Source organism: Scyliorhinus canicula, chromosome 1 (assembly GCF_902713615.1).
Source record: "Scyliorhinus canicula chromosome 1, sScyCan1.1, whole genome shotgun sequence".
Taxonomy (NCBI): Eukaryota; Metazoa; Chordata; class Chondrichthyes; order Carcharhiniformes; family Scyliorhinidae; genus Scyliorhinus; species Scyliorhinus canicula.
In genome coordinates, this window is record NC_052146.1 from 224,187,045 (window position 1) to 224,204,164 (window position 17,120).

The window sequence follows — 17,120 nt, forward strand, 5'->3', positions numbered from 1 at the left end:
CACACAGTCACCCAAGGTTGGAATTAAACCCGGGTCCCTGGCGCTGTGAGACACCAGTGCTACCCTCTGTGCCAGTGTGCCACCATAAATGGCATTTGCTGTTCTAAATCCTACTACTGGAGTATGAAGATGCATTTTAAATGACTCTCTACTGGTGTGCACATCCAACCCAACAACGTCACTTGTTTCATACATCTTTCTTCCTAAACCCCATTCCACATGACGTCTGCAGCACAGAGGCCTGTTTGAGCGGCAAATAAGAGCTAGAACACAGTTTGTCTCGTCAGAAAAACTTTCTGAATAAAATCTCTCACTGCGACATAATTAACTTTCAAAAAGTAGTCCCACTACAAGTACGCTAAAGTAAACATTAATGGCCATCAGCAGCCTTCCAGAATTCCACTGCCTTTCAGCTGAAATAAAATGCAAGCTATTTATCAGAGTATGATCATTTCGCCACCTGCGGATGTCAGTGATAATTCATCAGAACTACGTAATTTCACAGAATCTTTACAGTGCAAAAAAAACAGGCTATTCAGCCCATTGAGTCAGCACTGAAAGAGAATTCTATCTAGTCCTATTCTCCTGCCTTAAGCCTGTAACCTTGCACATTCCTTCTTTTCAAATGGCAATCCAATTCCCTTTCAAATACTTCAATTGAACCTGCCTTCACCATCCTTTCAGGAAGTGTGTCCCAGATTCTAATCACTGTGTGAATTGTTTTTCTTCACATCACTTTGGTCCTTTTGTCCATTATTATGAAGCTGCGCCCTCTCCAGAGTGGCAACAATTTCTCATTGTCTATCCTGTCTACATCCCTCAGGATCTTGACTACCTCTATCAAGCCTCCTCTCGGCTTTCTTTTCTCCAAGGAAAACAGTTCCAACCTCTCCAGTCTAACCTCATATCTCCTCTGTTCTCTCTCCAATACCTCACATCCTTCCTCAAGTGTGGTGCCCATAACTGGATGCAGTCTCCAGTTGAGGCCTAACTAGAATCTTATAGAAATTCATCATGACTGCCTTACTCTTGTACTCAATGCTCCTATTAATAAAGCCTAAAATACTACATGCTTTATTAACTGCTCTCTCAACTTACCCTGCCATCTTCAATGACTTACGTACATATACACCAAGGTCCCTGTGCTCCTGCATCTCTGCTCGAGTTTCTCCCTTTATTTTATACTGTCTCTCCACATTCTTCCTGTCGAAGTGAATAACCTCACATTTCTCGGCATTGAACTTCATCTGCCACTTGTCTACCCAATCTGCCAACATGTCTATGGCCTTTTGAAGCTCAAGACTATCCTCAATACAGCTGACAACTTTCCAATCTTCGTGTCATCTGCAAATTTTGAAATAATGCCCTGAACACCAGTCAAGGCCATTAATATACATCTCTGAAATTAGAGAGAGATCTGTTTCGAATTTTGAAAAATCCATTCACAAGATGTGGGAGCCGCCATTTGCAAGGATTACTTTATTGAAATGATTCACCAGAATGGTCCCAGGAATGAAGAACTTTAGTTATGTAGATCGATTGGAGAAGTTGAGGCTTCTTTTCTTGGAGGAGAGGTTGAAAGGGGATCTGATAGATGTATTCAATATTATGAAGGGTCTGAACAGAGTAGATAGGGAATACATGTTTCCACTGGTGCAAGGATCAAGAACCAGAGGACACGGGTTCAAGATAATTGGCAAAAGAAGCAAAACCATTTTCATGCAGCCAGTGGTTAGGATCTGGAATGCACTGCTGGAGAATATGATGGAGACAAGTTCAATTGAGGCATTCAGGAGGGAACTGGATTGTTACCATGTGTAAGGGTAAGGGGAGCAGTCATGGGAGTGGGACAAGGTTAATTGCTCCGACATCGGCGCAGACACCTGCTGTGCAATTAAAAAATCTGTGATTCCTAATTGCCCTTCTGAATGTGAAGATGACTCAGTTTCTTGAGCACCTGCAGTCCATGTGGTGCTTCCACAGTCGAGGAAGGAGTTTCCACAGTTCTGTCAAGGTAGGAAGTTTCAGAATTCCATCCCAGAAATTATTTTTAAAATGGCAATAAATTCTGAGGTCATGGATCATGTGCGACTTGGAGGGAAACTTGCAAGTGTTTCCTTGTCCTTCTGGGTGGTAGAGTAACGGGTTCGGGAGAAGCTGAAGAATGTTTGGTGAGTTGCTGCAGTCCAAATTTAAGATGTTACACAGGAAAGGCTAGTGGTGAAGAGAGTGAATGTTTAAGATAGTAGATGGGATGTCAATTAAGGGGTCCGCTTTGTCTTTAATTGTATCAAACTCAGTGTGTTGCTAGAGCTGCACTATTCTTGACATGCGAGCACTTTCCATGACATTCCTGACTCGTGCCTTGCATATAGACACTTCTTTCAGATCCACCTGTTTAAAACCTTTGGTCCGCATCGTCTTCTTCATCTTTCTCTTCATGCCACAAATTTCTGAGCGAGGTTATCCGGGCATCACTTGGTGCTATGGTTCTTGAATGTGTACTGGGTTCAGGCTGTGGAAGAGTTATCACATCATCGTCACCACCTTCTTCATAAAAGCTGCCCAGGGTGAACTGCAGATCCCAGTCCACGGACTCCAGATAAAAGCGAGCCCGCTCCTCCTCGGCGCCTGTCACTGCCACAATCTCACAAATTGCTTCTTCCTCTGGCACCTCCATGTTCCCATGTCAGGCTTTGGGGAGTCAAGAAGGTGTTAAAGGTGTGATAATTATATTGTGAGGGTATACCGGTAAAGGGTATTGTTTAATTAAGTACTTACAACAAATAGGGGACAGCTGGGGCACTGGATGTGTAGGGAGACCTATGAGACTGAACAAATCAATAAACCCTCATGGCATAAGTCCAAGCCAGGACAAGGAGCTGAAGATTGCCTCAAAGGCAAATTTGAACAACAGTTTAAGCAAGCCATTTCACGTGGCTACTATGCAGTGGGTGTGCCTGTGTTATTTTCCATCAAGAGGATGCTACCGTCAGTCCAAAGTTCTGCCTACCACATAATTGAGCAAAGTCATGTATGAATTGCTATGCTGGTGAAATCCCAGGTACATAGGCCAACAGGAAACACAACACAGCTATGCCTTACACATTGGAAGTAAAACATATATAAACAGTGTTATGGGCCAGGGTTTAGAGAACCCCAAAGTGTATCATGGAGTTCACCTGACCCACAACTTTTAATAGATTGTGCTATGGGGAATCACACGGTCCACTCTATGGGTGTGGTACAGCAGAAATGGAAAAGTAATTTTTAAAGCAAAACAATGTTTATTCTATGAACTCAAGTTAACCTTTTTGAAACATATAGTGAACATCTTAGCAACCATCAATTCAAATACAATCCCAAAAAAATACAACACTAAGTAATCCTTAATAATTTCCCAAACAACATCCAGAAGACAGAAGAAACACATTTTAACAGAAGCATATCAGGTTTACATTCACTACTGAAAACATTTATAATTCTGAATTCACCAAATGATCAAGAGATAGTCTTGTATGGCAGAGAGATTAACAGTACATCTGCTCTAAAACACACCCTGCAGTAAACAGCCTAAAACGAAAGTAAAAAGCTGACAGATAGCCCAGCTCCACCCACACTCTGACATCACTGATAAACACCCATTTCTTAAATGAAAGAGAAAATGCTGGAAAATCTCAGCAAGTCTGGCAGCATTTCCAGCATTTTCCCTTTCGTTTCAGATTCCAGCATCCGCAATAATTTGCTTTTACCCATTTCTTAAAGGTACATTTCTTAAACACCCATTTCTTGAAGGTACTCTCACATGACAACAGACAGGTCAAAGATTACTACTTTTGGAGTCAGCAGACCTGTTTCGTTTCTGTAGTCTTTTCACTTTTCATTTGCCAGGGTACTGTGTGCTGTGGATAAATCAGGCGGTCAGCACCAGGTTTTTACATATATGTTGACAACACTCATCTTATCTTACCACCACCTCACTTGCCTCCTCCATTACTGCTAAGTTATCCAACAGCCAGTACTGAAACATGGGGAGGGTGGACAGTTGGAGACAAACCAGAGCTGATAATAATCTACTCGTTTGTGGGAAATGGTACTCTGCGCTAAAATGGAGCAGCGAAAATGTAAATTCCTCTTATCTGCAAAAAGAATTGCAGCCTTGTATAAATGTTAAACAAGATTGTATAGTAGTCATATTATTTGCACAATCAGGATCAATTGCATATCCGTTAAGATTTGAAACCAGGAAAGGATCAAGTCAGAAAATCTGGTTAAAGATACAGAATTGGTTACAACACTACTTTTGGAGATTAACGTTATAATGAAAACCTAATCATTTGCAACTGCAACTCTAGAAATGTGGTCTGGAATTGGGAAAGTGCAATTGGCTAATTAGAAAATCCAATTTGTGGACACCCCAAATTATGCACTAAAGATAGCAACTGTAGCAGTATTAAAGTCGCCATAGCCCCAGATGACCATAGGCTGCATCCTCCTTTGAGGGGGGGGGGGAGCTGACTGGTGGTGATTTAACCTGAGGATCACCACACCTCCGATGAGGGGCAAGGTTGAGAAGGCGGAGCCTTCATCAATAACATCAGCCCGTACGGGGACTGAACCCATGGCCTCACTCTGCAACACGAACCAGCTGTCCAGCCAACTAAGCTTAACTGGTGCCAGCCATCAATGATACCAACAACATCCAGAGACCAGTATTGTCATTGGGTCAGATTCTGATATCAAAATAATGATGACGCTAATGGTACTTTCTTATTTAAGCATAAATGGCAGTAACAGATGTGCAATTAAATGCCAATATCTAACGGTTGCTGTCTGCACCACCTTTACAAAAGCAACATTTGACGGTTTCCCTCACTTTAGAAGAATTTAGAATTCCTACAGTACAGATGAAGGCCATTCAGCCCATCGCATCTGCACCGGACCAGAGTCCCTGCCACTGTGAGGCAGCAGTGTTAACCACTGTGCCGCCACTCACCTGTTATTGGATTGCACTTTAGGCATCTTGCCACCTAAAAAAATTAAGAAACCTAAACTTGCAAGGACAACCAATGGTAGATATTACTCACCCTGCTGCAGCATAAATCGCTAGTATAGCAATGGTAGATATTACTCACCCTGCTGCAACATAAATCTCTAGTATAGCAATGGTAGATATTACTCACCCTGCTGCAACATAAATCTCTAGTATAGCAATGGTAGATATTACTCACCCTGCTGCAGCATAAATCTCTAGTATAGCAATGGTAGATATTACTCACCCTGCTGCAGCATAAATCTCTAGTATAGCAATGGTAGATATTACTCACCCTGCTGCAGCATAAATCTCTAGTATAGCAATGGTAGATATTACTCACCCTGCTGCAGCATAAATCTCTAGTAGAGCAATGGTAGATATTACTCACCCTGCTGCAACATAAATCTCTAGTATAGCAATGGTAGATATTACTCACCCTGCTGCAACATAAATCTCTAGTATAGCAATGGTAGATATTACTCACCCTGCTGCAACATAAATCTCTAGTATAGCAATGGTAGATATTGCTCACCCTGCTGCAACATAAATCTCTAGTATAGCAATGGTAGATATTACTCACCCTGCTGCAACATAAATCTCTAGTATAGCAATGGTAGATATTACTCACCCTGCTGCAACATAAATCGCTAGTATAGCAATGGTAGATATTACTCACCCTGCTGCAGCATAAATCTCTAGTATAGCAATGGTAGATATTACTCACCCTGCTGCAGCATAAATCTCTAGTATAGCAATGGTAGATATTACTCACCCTGCTGCAGCATAAATCTCTAGTATAGCAATGGTAGATATTACTCACCCTGCTGCAACATAAATCTCTAGTATAGCAATGGTAGATATTACTCACCCTGCTGCAGCATAAATCTCTAGTATAGCAATGGTAGATATTACTCACCCTGCTGCAACATAAATCTCTAGTATAGCAATGGTAGATATTACTCACCCTGCTGCAGCATAAATCTCTAGTATAGCAATGGTAGATATTACTCACCCTGCTGCAGCATAAATCTCTAGTATAGCAATGGTAGATATTACTCACCCTGCTGCAGCATAAATCTCTAGTATAGCAATGGTAGATATTACTCACCCTGCTGCAGCATAAATCTCTAGTATAGCAATGGTAGATATTACTCACCCTGCTGCAACATAAATCTCTAGTATAGCAATGGTAAATATTACTCACCCTGCTGCAACATAAATCTCTAGTATAGCAATGGTAGATATTACTCACCCTGCTGCAACATAAATCTCTAGTATAGCAATGGTAGATATTACTCACCCTGCTGCAGCATAAATCTCTAGTAGAGCAATGGTAGATATTACTCACCCTGCTGCAACATAAATCTCTAGTATAGCAATGGTAGATATTACTCACCCTGCTGCAGCATAAATCTCTAGTATAGCAATGGTAGATATTACTCACCCTGCTGCAGCATAAATCTCTAGTATAGCAATGGTAGATATTACTCACCCTGCTGCAGCATAAATCTCTAGTAGAGCAATGGTAGATATTACTCACCCTGCTGCAACATAAATCTCTAGTATAGCAATGGTAGATATTACTCACCCTGCTGCAGCATAAATCTCTAGTAAAGCAATGGTAGATATTACTCACCCTGCTGCAGCATAATTCTCTAGTTCATCACCTATTTCCAAAACAACCCAAGCCTTGTCCTGTCATAATATATTTCCCTTTTTTTGATGTATTTTATTACAAACTTGTATCAATACAGATTACAGCAAATAAACCCCCCGGGAAGCATACATCCCTGAAATACACTATTCAGTCTGTACAGATTTTTTCCTTTTCTCTCTCTCCCCCCCTGCCCCCACCCCACACAACCTGCAACGAACAGCTGCTCAAACATGGTCACAGACATCCCCCACCTTTTCTCAAACCCCCTGCAAAGCCCCTCAACTCATATTTCATCTTCTCCGACTGGAGGAATTCATACAGGTCACCCAACTGTACTGCTACCCCCGGTGGCGATGCCGACCGTCACTCCAGTAAAATTCACCGCCGTGCAATCATAGAGGCGAAGGCTATGACATGGGCCGCCGCCTCTCCATGAGCTCCGGCTTCTCGGAAACCCCAAATATCGGCATCAAAGGGTCCGGGTCCACCTCCTCCTCCACTATCCTGTCTAAGACCGTGAACACTCCTGCCCAGAATCTCTCCAATTTTTTGCAACCCCCAAAACATGTGCGTGTGATTCGCTGCCTCCGCCCACACCTCTCACACTCATCTGCTACCCCCTGAAAGAACCCACTCATTCTTTCCCGAGTCACATGCACCCTGTGCATCACCTTAAACTTTATCAGGCTCATCCTTGCACAAAAGGAGATCCCGTTTACCCTACGCAGTGTCCCAGTCCATACTCGCCAATTGATCTCCATTCCCAACTCCGCTTCCCACTTCTCCTTGACCTTCACCACCCGCTCGCTTCCCTGCTCCACCAGCTACTTGTATATATCCCCAATTCTTCCCACCCCTTCCAAATCCGGAAGCAGCAGTAGCTCCAGCAGGGTGTATGTTTTACCAAGGACCCATTTTCACCAACTGGCCATCCTTTGGGACCCATGCCAGCTGACCTACCCACACCGGCCGATCTTCGCGTCCCACGGCGCCCAAACTTTGCGATCCACGCCACCTGAATTTCACGACCCACCATTTTCGCTTAACTTTAATGTTATGGATGAGCCTGCTTGGTCTTCACGCTCTCACTTGCTTTGTCATTCAGTGTTACATTTTTCCTCAGGACGTCAGCTGCTGATTTAAGTTCTCACTGCCTCCATTGAAAAACATCACGAGGTTTGTCCTCAAACTAGCCATGCTTAGTCTTCAAATGCCTTTGTAGTTTTGAGGATTTTAAACTTTCATTTGCTGGTACTTCCCTGCCTACAGCGCCGGCCCTAGGGTTGCTGGCGCCCCGGGCAAGCTGAACTTCGACGCCCTTGGGGGGGGGGGGGGGGGGCCGAGGAGGGGCGGGGGGGCGGGGCCGAGGGAGGGGCGGGGGGCGGACCCGAGGGCGGGGCGGACCCGAGGGGGGGGCGGACCCGAGGGGGGGGCGGACCCGAAGGGGGGGCTGTGGGGTGCGGACCCGAGGGCGGGGCGGGGGGGCGGACCTGAGGGCGGGGCAGACCCGAGGGCGGGGCGGGGGGGCGGACCCGAGGGGGGGGGGGCGGACCCGAGGAGGGGGCGGACCGAGGGGGGGGGGGGGGGGCGGGGGGGGCGGACCGAGCGGGGGGGGCGGGTCCGCCCTGGGGGAGGGCGGCCACCGCGCATGCGCTGGTTGGCACCGGCCCAACTGCGCATGCGCGGGACCCGAGTCTGGCGCCCCCTAGCACATGGCGCCCCGGGCGACTGCCCGAGTTGCCGGTGCCTTGAGCCGGCCCTGCTGCCTATAACAGACATGGGCTTTGCATCCTGATTTGCAGTGGCACAATTAATAAACCCATACCTCAATCATCTTTACACTGTTTTGTTCCTGATTTCATCTTCTTCGTGATGGGTAGTTCATCAGAGGCCCTGGAGCTCAAACCAACAATGCTGGCAGATACAGAATGGCCCAAAGCATGTGACATGGCCTGCTCTCTAGCGCCTCTTCTGGAGAGAAGATTCCATCGATTTTTAAAAAGTTGTTCCTGGGTCAGTGCGCTACGTCAGGAGGAGGTGATCTACCTCAATAGGCTCTGGGCCTGCATACTGCTGAGGGGGCATACGTATGCGGGATGGTCGGCATTCTGAAAGCAGGTCGCGGTTGGCATTTTGAAATGCTGGTTGCAGCCAATAGGCACTTCTTCCCGCGACCGGGAACTCAGCGACCGATGGCCCTGCGACCCTCCCAACAATCGCTCGCAACCCTGGGTTTGAAAATGACTGCATTAAGGTATACTTGCTTCTTTTAATCTGTTTATTCACTAAACTTTTTATACATATAGGTTTATTATGTCCCATCACCAAAATTTAAAATGTAATTTCAGCTCTTCTTTCTGTATTTGGTTTTCGAAATTTATCACTACTGATCTTTTGTATTTCATATCGGGATCCTTTCAATTAATTTTGACCGCTCTGCGGCTCTTATCTAAATATAGGAAATTTTACAACTATTACTGAGTTTATGAGTTACTCTTCCTTGAATTCATTCCTTCCTAGGAACTGAAAAAATATGAAACTCCTTACTTTTCACAATTACACACTCCCTATACGATCTACAGATTTTTGAATTGAAGCTTGGCATCATACAATTATTACCTTTTCATTCATAACATTTTCTATCTAATGGTTTTCAACCGGCATGTCCTGTACTATGGGCCTTGGTGCTGCCCCTGGGTTTCTGAGTTTAAAGAAAGGCTCATATAACTCTACAGATTGGACTGAGAGTTACAGCTGGAGAATTATACAGATGGTACTAAATAAAACCTGTGCACATTGGTCCGTCTTCCTTTTCCAAAGAATTAGTCTTTTGACCCTACTCATGGATCAATGTCACTTACAATTTTTTTCTGATGAAGTCAGCCTTCCATTAAATGCTTCAAGCATTCTCAGGACTGGTAAGATATTCTGCATACATCTTAAAATCAAATTTAGCATTTCATGGTGGAAAAGCAATCAACAGTGAATTATTATGAGTGAATAGTAAATGAGTATAAAATGGCACTGATAACCGTGTAAGTGCACGTTATGTTTTTAAACGTACAGATCTCAAACGGCCTAATTTAATACACCCATGAAGACCTGTCAGGAACAAGAAAATCAATGGTGGATATCCAGTACCTTGGAACAGCCGGTGCCTTCATGAGGAGTGATGACATGACAAAAACGTCTCACAATAAATATAAAGCGTGGTAAACCTCAGAGGCTGGATTCTCCGTTGCGCTAGCAGCGCACCCACGCCCGGGGATTTCCTGACAATGTGGGTCTGCTCACAATGGGAAATCCCATTGGCTGGCTGGCAAGGCGGAGAATCCCGCCGCCTGTGGCACCAGAAATTTGAAGAAAATTCTGACGATAGGGGACGGGATTCTCCCATTCGGCGGCAGAGTGTCCACACCGTCGGAAACACCGTCATGATTCAGGATGGCATGAAAGGGCCATGGAAATATCGATTCTGGCCCCTGCAGGGGGCAGCACGGTTCACACCGCTCCAGCCTCCCATTCCAGCGCAAACTGTGCACCGCGCCAACCTGCGCATTCACGGTGGCCTCCCTCAACGTGCCGGCACCGATGCAACATGGTGCGGGAGTTCAGGGGCTGGCACGTAAGAAAATAGGCTTGGGGAGCGAGAGGCCGGCCCGCCGATTGGTGGACCCTGATCGTGGGCCAGGCCCCGTTGGAAGCCCCCTCCCGGGGTTGGAAGCCCCCTCCCGGGGTCGGAGCCCCCCATCTCCCACCACAGGCCACCCCCCTGACCCTGCGTGCAGAGTTCCCGCCGGCTGCGACGAGGTGTGGGCGAGCCAGCGGGACTCTGCCTTTTTAGAGCGGCCGCTTGGCTCATCCGGGTCAGAGAAACAGCGGCCCAGCCACGTAGAGCAGCCCGCGACCAGCGCCACGCCAAATGTGCCGACGGAAAATCGCGTGCCGGCGTCGGGGCAGTGTGGCGCGGTCGCGGGGATTCTCCGGCCTGGCGCGGTGCTGGGAGAATTCCGCCCAGGAACTTTTCTGGCATGACTGCATTTATTGCCCTTCCCTAGGTGTCCTCAGGTGGTGACGCTGGGCTGCATTCTTGAACTGCCCGCAGTGTGATTAAGCTATTCCCACAGTTCTGTCGGATATGGAGTTCCAGAATTGTGACCGATTGATGATGAAGGAATGACAATAAGTGGCCAATTCAGGATGACATGTAAATTAGAGGGACACATGGAAGTGCTGCTGTTCCTATGCATCCATTTACCTAAAGGTGGTGGAAGTCACAGATTTTGGGGTTGCTGCAAAAGAAGCCTTGATGAGTTGAGACAGTGCATCAAGTAGGGAGCACAATGCAGCAAGAGTACGTCAGTGGGTGGATAGAGTCCTGATCAAGCAGGTTGCTTTGCCCTGGATGGAATCGAGCTTCTTAACTCTCTTATAGCTGCACCATTGCAGACAAGGAGACAGGACTCCATCACACTCCTGACTTGTGCTTTGTGGGTGGATAAGAGGTTTATAGATTCAGGAAACACAGGGGCCGGGATTTTCCATCCTGCTGCACCTGTTTTCTGCTCAGACGCACCACTGCCGGCAGCAGGATCCTCCATCCCAGCAGCCGGCCAATGGGGTTTCCATTGTGGGAACCCCTATGCCGTGCGGGATTCCGTGGGTGTGGGTGTGAAGCGAAGGATGCCACCAACGGACAATCCTGCCGACGGAGAATCCCACTGTGGATATTAGACATAGACGTAGACATAGAACGTACAGTGCAGAAGGAGGCCATTCGGCCCATCGAGTCTGCACTGACCCACTTATGCCCTCACTTCCACCCTATCCCCGTAAACCAATAACCCCTCCTAACCTTCTTTTGGACACTAAGGGCAATTTAGCATGTCCAATCCACCTAACTTTGGACTGTGGGTGCAAACCGGAGTATCCGGAGGAAACTCACGCAGACACAGGGAGAATGTGCAGACTCCGCACAGTGACCCAGCGGGGAATTGAACCTAGGACCCTGGCACTGTTAAGCCACAGTATTACTCACTTGTGCTACCGTGCTGCACACATTCTACGATGACTAACTCATCACCTGACAATTTAGCAAAGAAGAACGGAATACTTGTTTTCTTAAATTCTAAGGGCTCCAAGTACTTTGCAATGTCACATCCAAAAGACATAGTACCATCTGCATTGGCAGTTTTACTCACTCTTTTCTTCACTTCACATCACAACTGCACTTTCCAGCACTCAGCAAGTGTCGTGGCTGATACCTTCTCTTCCCAACACTCAAGAGTTGGGAAGATCTGGATTTAGTTGGGACATTCAACGCAGGTCAGTGCATACTTTACATTGTATTGTGTATAGCACCTTCAATCAGCCTTTTACTAAATTAATTTTCCTTCATTTCTGTAAGCAGGTATCATCCTTTAGCCAATAGAGATGGTTCAGCAGCAACCAATGGTCATAGCTTCTGCTAAAGCAACTGTTACTGATGGTTAGGATGTAAAATAACGAGTTTTGGGTGATTTTCCTACCTGTCCCTTTGCAAAGTTTCTCTTTCAATAACACAGTTGCAATTAGGAAGACAGTGGCTATCATGGACACAGTTCTTTACATTATGTTGTTCTATGGATCCTGACAATATCCCACCAAGGTGGAGTTACATGGGGTTACAAGGGAAGTGGGCCTTGGTAGTGTGCCTTTTTGGAGGGTCGCTGCAGACTCGATGAGCCAAATCGTCCCCCCTGCGCTGGAGAGATTCTGTGACTGGTACTGAAGCCTTATGCTCCAGAACTTGCCGAGCCCTTAGCCAAGCTGTCCCAGTACAGCAACAACACTGGCATCTGTCCAACAATGAGGAAAATCTCCCTGTACAGAAGAAACAGGACAAATCAAACCTGACCAATTACCACCCCCATTAGTCTACTCTCGATCATCAGCAAAATAACAAAAGAGGTCATCAACAGTGCTCACTACGCTCAGTTCAGTTCATGCTAGGGCCATTGATCTCCTGACTTCATTTCAGCCTTGGTTCAAAGATGGACCAAAGAGTTAAACTCCAAAGGGGAGGTGAGCATGACTGTCCTTGACCTCAAGCTGCAGTTAATCAAGTGTGGCATCAAGGAGCCCTAGCAAAACTGGAGTCAATGGGAATCAGGTGTGAAACTCTCCACTGGTTGGAGTCATACCTAGCAATATGGAGAATGGCTGTGGTTGATGGAGGTCAAATACTTCAGCTCCAAGTCATCACTATTGAAGTTCCTCAGGATAGTGTTTTAGGATCAACCATCTTCAGCTGTTTCATCAATGACTGTCAGAAGTGGAAATGTTTGTGATGACACCACCATATTCAGCACCGTTCATAACGCTTCAGATACTGAAACAGTCTATATCTAAATGCAGCATGACCTGGACAAAATCCAGGCTTGGGCGGACAGTGGCAAGTAACTTTTGTACTACACAGGTGCCAGACAATGACCATCTCCAACAAAAGAGAATCTAACCATCATTTCTTGACATTCAATGGCATTACCATTGCTGAAACCTCACTATCAAATTCCTGGTGATTGCCCAAAGCCTGTCCACAATCCAAAAGGGACTGTTCAGGAGTATGATGGAATACTCTACACTTGCCTGGATGAGTGCAGCTCCAACAACACTCAAGAAACTTGACAGCAACGAGGACAAAGTGGCCACTTGATTATAAGCCCATCCACAAACATTCACTCTCTTCAGCACCAAATGCCCAGTTGCAGCTGTGTGTACCATCTACAAGATGCACTGCAGAAACTCACCAAGGCTACTTGGACAGCACCTTCCAAACCCATGACCACTACCGCAAATCAAGATAAGGACAGCAGATACATGGGAACACCACCACCTGAGGTTCCTCTCCAAGCCACTTACCATCCTGACTCGAAAATATATCATCATTCCTTCACTGTCACTGGGTCAAAATTCTGCAACTTCCCGCCTACACTATATGGGCTGCAGTGGTTCAAAAGGAAGCTCACTCCCTTCTTCTTTAGGGCAATAAAGGATCTGCAATAAATGTTGGCCTGGCCAGTGATGTCCACATCCCAAAAATTATTATTTTTTTTTTAATTGTATATGAAAATGCTTCATACCAAATTCCTGCATTGTTGCACATTGAGCTGCAATTTGTCAAAGATTTGCATGTTGACAGATCATGCTGCTTTCCATCAGCACAATTGTAATAATTCCCCTACTGTACAATAAACTCTGTTTTTTAATCAACAATGTTCCAGCCTCTGCAATGCATCAATAATTATGAATAGCCAATATAAAACTATTCACGTCAACAAAAGTTCCGATGTGTCAATTTATACCTTGAACATTCAGTTACACAGAAAATCAATGCTTTAGCTGTAAACATTAGGAAGCAATGCCATTTAAAAAAGGTTTTACAATCAGTTAAGTTGCATCCAAGCCTTGGAAAGTATGATGCTCAACAGGACTTTGGTGAAAAGTCAAAAAGGATTTGTTCTGCACATAAATATAACATTTGTTCTGACAAACATCGATGGTCACATTTCAGAACAAATTATTGCATATCAAAATGGTCTACTTAGCAAGAATCATTATGCACACAAGATTAACCTTATATTACCAACCAGCAGTGCTGGGCAGATTGGTAGGACAGTACGAAACAAATTTTAGACAAAATCTATTAACAGAAAATCTTCTGGCCTGTGGCTCCTAGTAACACAAATTCTACTACATAAGATTCGGCATTAGTAATGCTATGTGGTTCGCACATACCCTGCAGAATTGTTCAGTAGAAACGCAGCTTTTAATACGAGCTACAACATCATCCAAAAGACAGGAAAGCTTAGTCTCCAGTGCAAGTTTCATCAACAACATTGCAAAATAAAATAGCAGATGCTTTTCCATTTCCTGACTGCAAGCACTGTACACCAGCAATTAAAAAGTTACTTCCGTGCAGGACAGTTCAGAAGAACCACAGCAGATTAAGTTCAAAACAAGGGCGGAGACTTGGGAGTTTATCCTTTTGCTTTAATCGCCTTGAAATTGCATTAACCACTGCCTGTATTCCTATTTAGAGGTTACTTAGTAAATACACAGTCTGTCATTTAAGTACAGCTTACTAGCTTGTTCCCAAACCACGTGCTCACTATGCCCTTAAGCAGGTTACAAGCTAAGGTTACAACAAGCAGCCTCTGAAAGGATTTTAGTTAGCAAAAAAAAAAATGCTTTTAAAATCTAACTACAAGGTTTAATCCACACCTTGGAAAAGTAGAAAGTGAGAGATGTGCATCCTCAGGAGGTGGATGTCAGGCAATGTAACGAGCTGAAAAATCCCATATTGTTGACCTGTTGTACCATTTGTTTCGTATTAAGTTATTACAACATCTATTGCAGATTAAATAATTTACAGCAATATTAAACAGCTACAGGTTAACTTACACAATGAAACCTGCATGGAAAAAAGAAATGTGTATTTAGGATATCAGTAAGCTACAAAACAAAGAGTATTTTAGCATCAATAAATGGAAAATAAACACAGAAAATGTAAAATTTATGAAAAATACAAGGGCTGGACAATGAAATTCTCATGCAATCCAGCAAATATTTTTGACCATATACCAATGGAAAATGTGGGAACACGCACATATTGCCTGAATCGAAACTTTGAATCTGGTTAAAATTCATGCTACAGTGAGTTAATCACTTTTTTAAAAAGCCATATTGACTGGAACAGGGAGATCTCGTCAGGAATTAAGGAAAGTTTTCAAAATTATTAAAGAGTTTACATGTAAATACTGGAAAACAGGCCGAGCTATTTATGGAAGGCTGGAAGGGCACTGGGTACCTGTCAATGGCCAGGAAACATGCAAAGCCAGGAATAAAGCTGCCTTGCTGAATCAAATGAGGCAGGACCTCATTAGAATTATTTTACTCCACCCCTGCCCGGCAACTGGGTATGGAAAACACATAGTTGGCTGCAGCTAGGGTCTGCTTAAGGCCCTGAGAAGAGTGCTGGGCTGCTGGGACTCAAGAGTCTGGCAGAGAGGAGGAATGGATCGATCAGGTGGCTGGGGAGGGGTGGAAGGCAGGTAAGGTGGCGGGGAGGAAGGCTTACTCGAAAGGAAAGATAGAAGAGCACTCCTGCACTGGCTGGCCGACAAGCAATGCTGGAAAAACGTTTGCTGCTGGGCGTAACAGCCCCTGTCCTCAAATACTGGCAGGTTTTTCAAGCCTTGGGAAATCCATGCTGGAGACATTAAATTCAAATTGTTGACAAAATCTGAGGCATGGAGCTCCATTTGAATATTATCGACCGTCCTCGCAGGAGTGGGTTACTCCGCTTACCCTCGCCCTATCCTCAGAAGAATGATAACAGAAGGTCGGCGGCGCTGGGTTTCCATTTTTGAAGGAAGTCGCCCCCTCCCGCCCATCTCAACTCAGTCCTACTTCTCTCAGTGATAAAAGTTGCATAGATCAGGACTAGTACATTGCAGTGTTAATATAAGCCTACTTGTCACAAAAAAAAGATCATTAATGAGAGAAATGTGAGAGGTTTCTGAAGGATCCCTCTCCCCCTGTACTAAGGGTCATCAACATATGGAAGGCTGCTGAAGGCGAGTTGATCATATTTACAATGTGCTTCAAACAAAGGTAAGGGGAAAGCAAAAATTAGGACATTTCACCTTCTCATACCAAATTTTCTTCGGCTCTATGATAATCCCCATCCGTCCATTTACGTTTGTGACAGACAATCAGAAACATCCCCAATTAATAAAATGAAACTTATGCCTCTTTCATTAAGCTGGCAGGCATGTTGGAAGCTTTTTGGTGCAAGTCCGTCTATCATGCTGTCATATATTTGATAAGGAAACAAATCAGGAATGACAGCAGCTATTAAGCGTTACCTGGAGGTGGGGTATGCAAAAAGATCTAGAGTTAGGTCTAGAGTTTGGTGCCTACCTTATCTGGATCTTATTTGCTCTCGACCTCCAAATAAGTGGAATGATATTTGTGGGTCTGCACCCATGCTGTGATTTTGAGGTTTTAGAAATGCACTTACATATTTTGTCATGGCTGGATTGCTGGCCGTTTCTCACAAGGAGTTGCTGGTATATGTTAAGAGGTCAGGAGTTGGGGCATGTTCACCTTTGGGGTGAAGCTGGCATAAGTTGATAAGCCCAGTGATGGGAAATTCTTTGAAGATTGTTGACCCAGCCACGCATTAAATCCATCTTCCAGGTCCTGTCACTCCTGAGATTATAGATTTCTTGCATAGTTAATATTCCAACTGAGTTTGCTGGTCCCAGCTGTATAAACCAGCAGAACCTTCTAGTGAACTCAGAGAATATTGCTGGTTATAAACCAGCAGTTTCGCAACACACATAGGGGACCCAAGAATTGCCTGTACAACCAATACCTGACTTT

The 17,120-nt window shown here is 44.9% G+C and overlaps 1 protein-coding gene across 4 annotated transcripts in view; it reads right to left on the minus strand.

Moving 5' to 3' along the window:
• tiam2a (TIAM Rac1 associated GEF 2a) overlaps nucleotides 1-17,120 on the minus strand; it is a 461,217-nt gene that overhangs the window by 67,699 nt on the left and 376,398 nt on the right. Inside the window, exon 1 of one of the 4 annotated variants that reach the window (XM_038808442.1) lies at nucleotides 14,469-14,687. The exons of the other annotated variants lie outside the window; for them this stretch is intronic. Within the exon in view, the coding sequence (XP_038664370.1) occupies nucleotides 14,469-14,600 (132 nt within the window). The 5' untranslated portion in view covers nucleotides 14,601-14,687. Of the gene's footprint in view, nucleotides 1-14,468; nucleotides 14,688-17,120 lie in introns of those variants that run through there. 4 annotated transcript variants of the gene reach the window in all.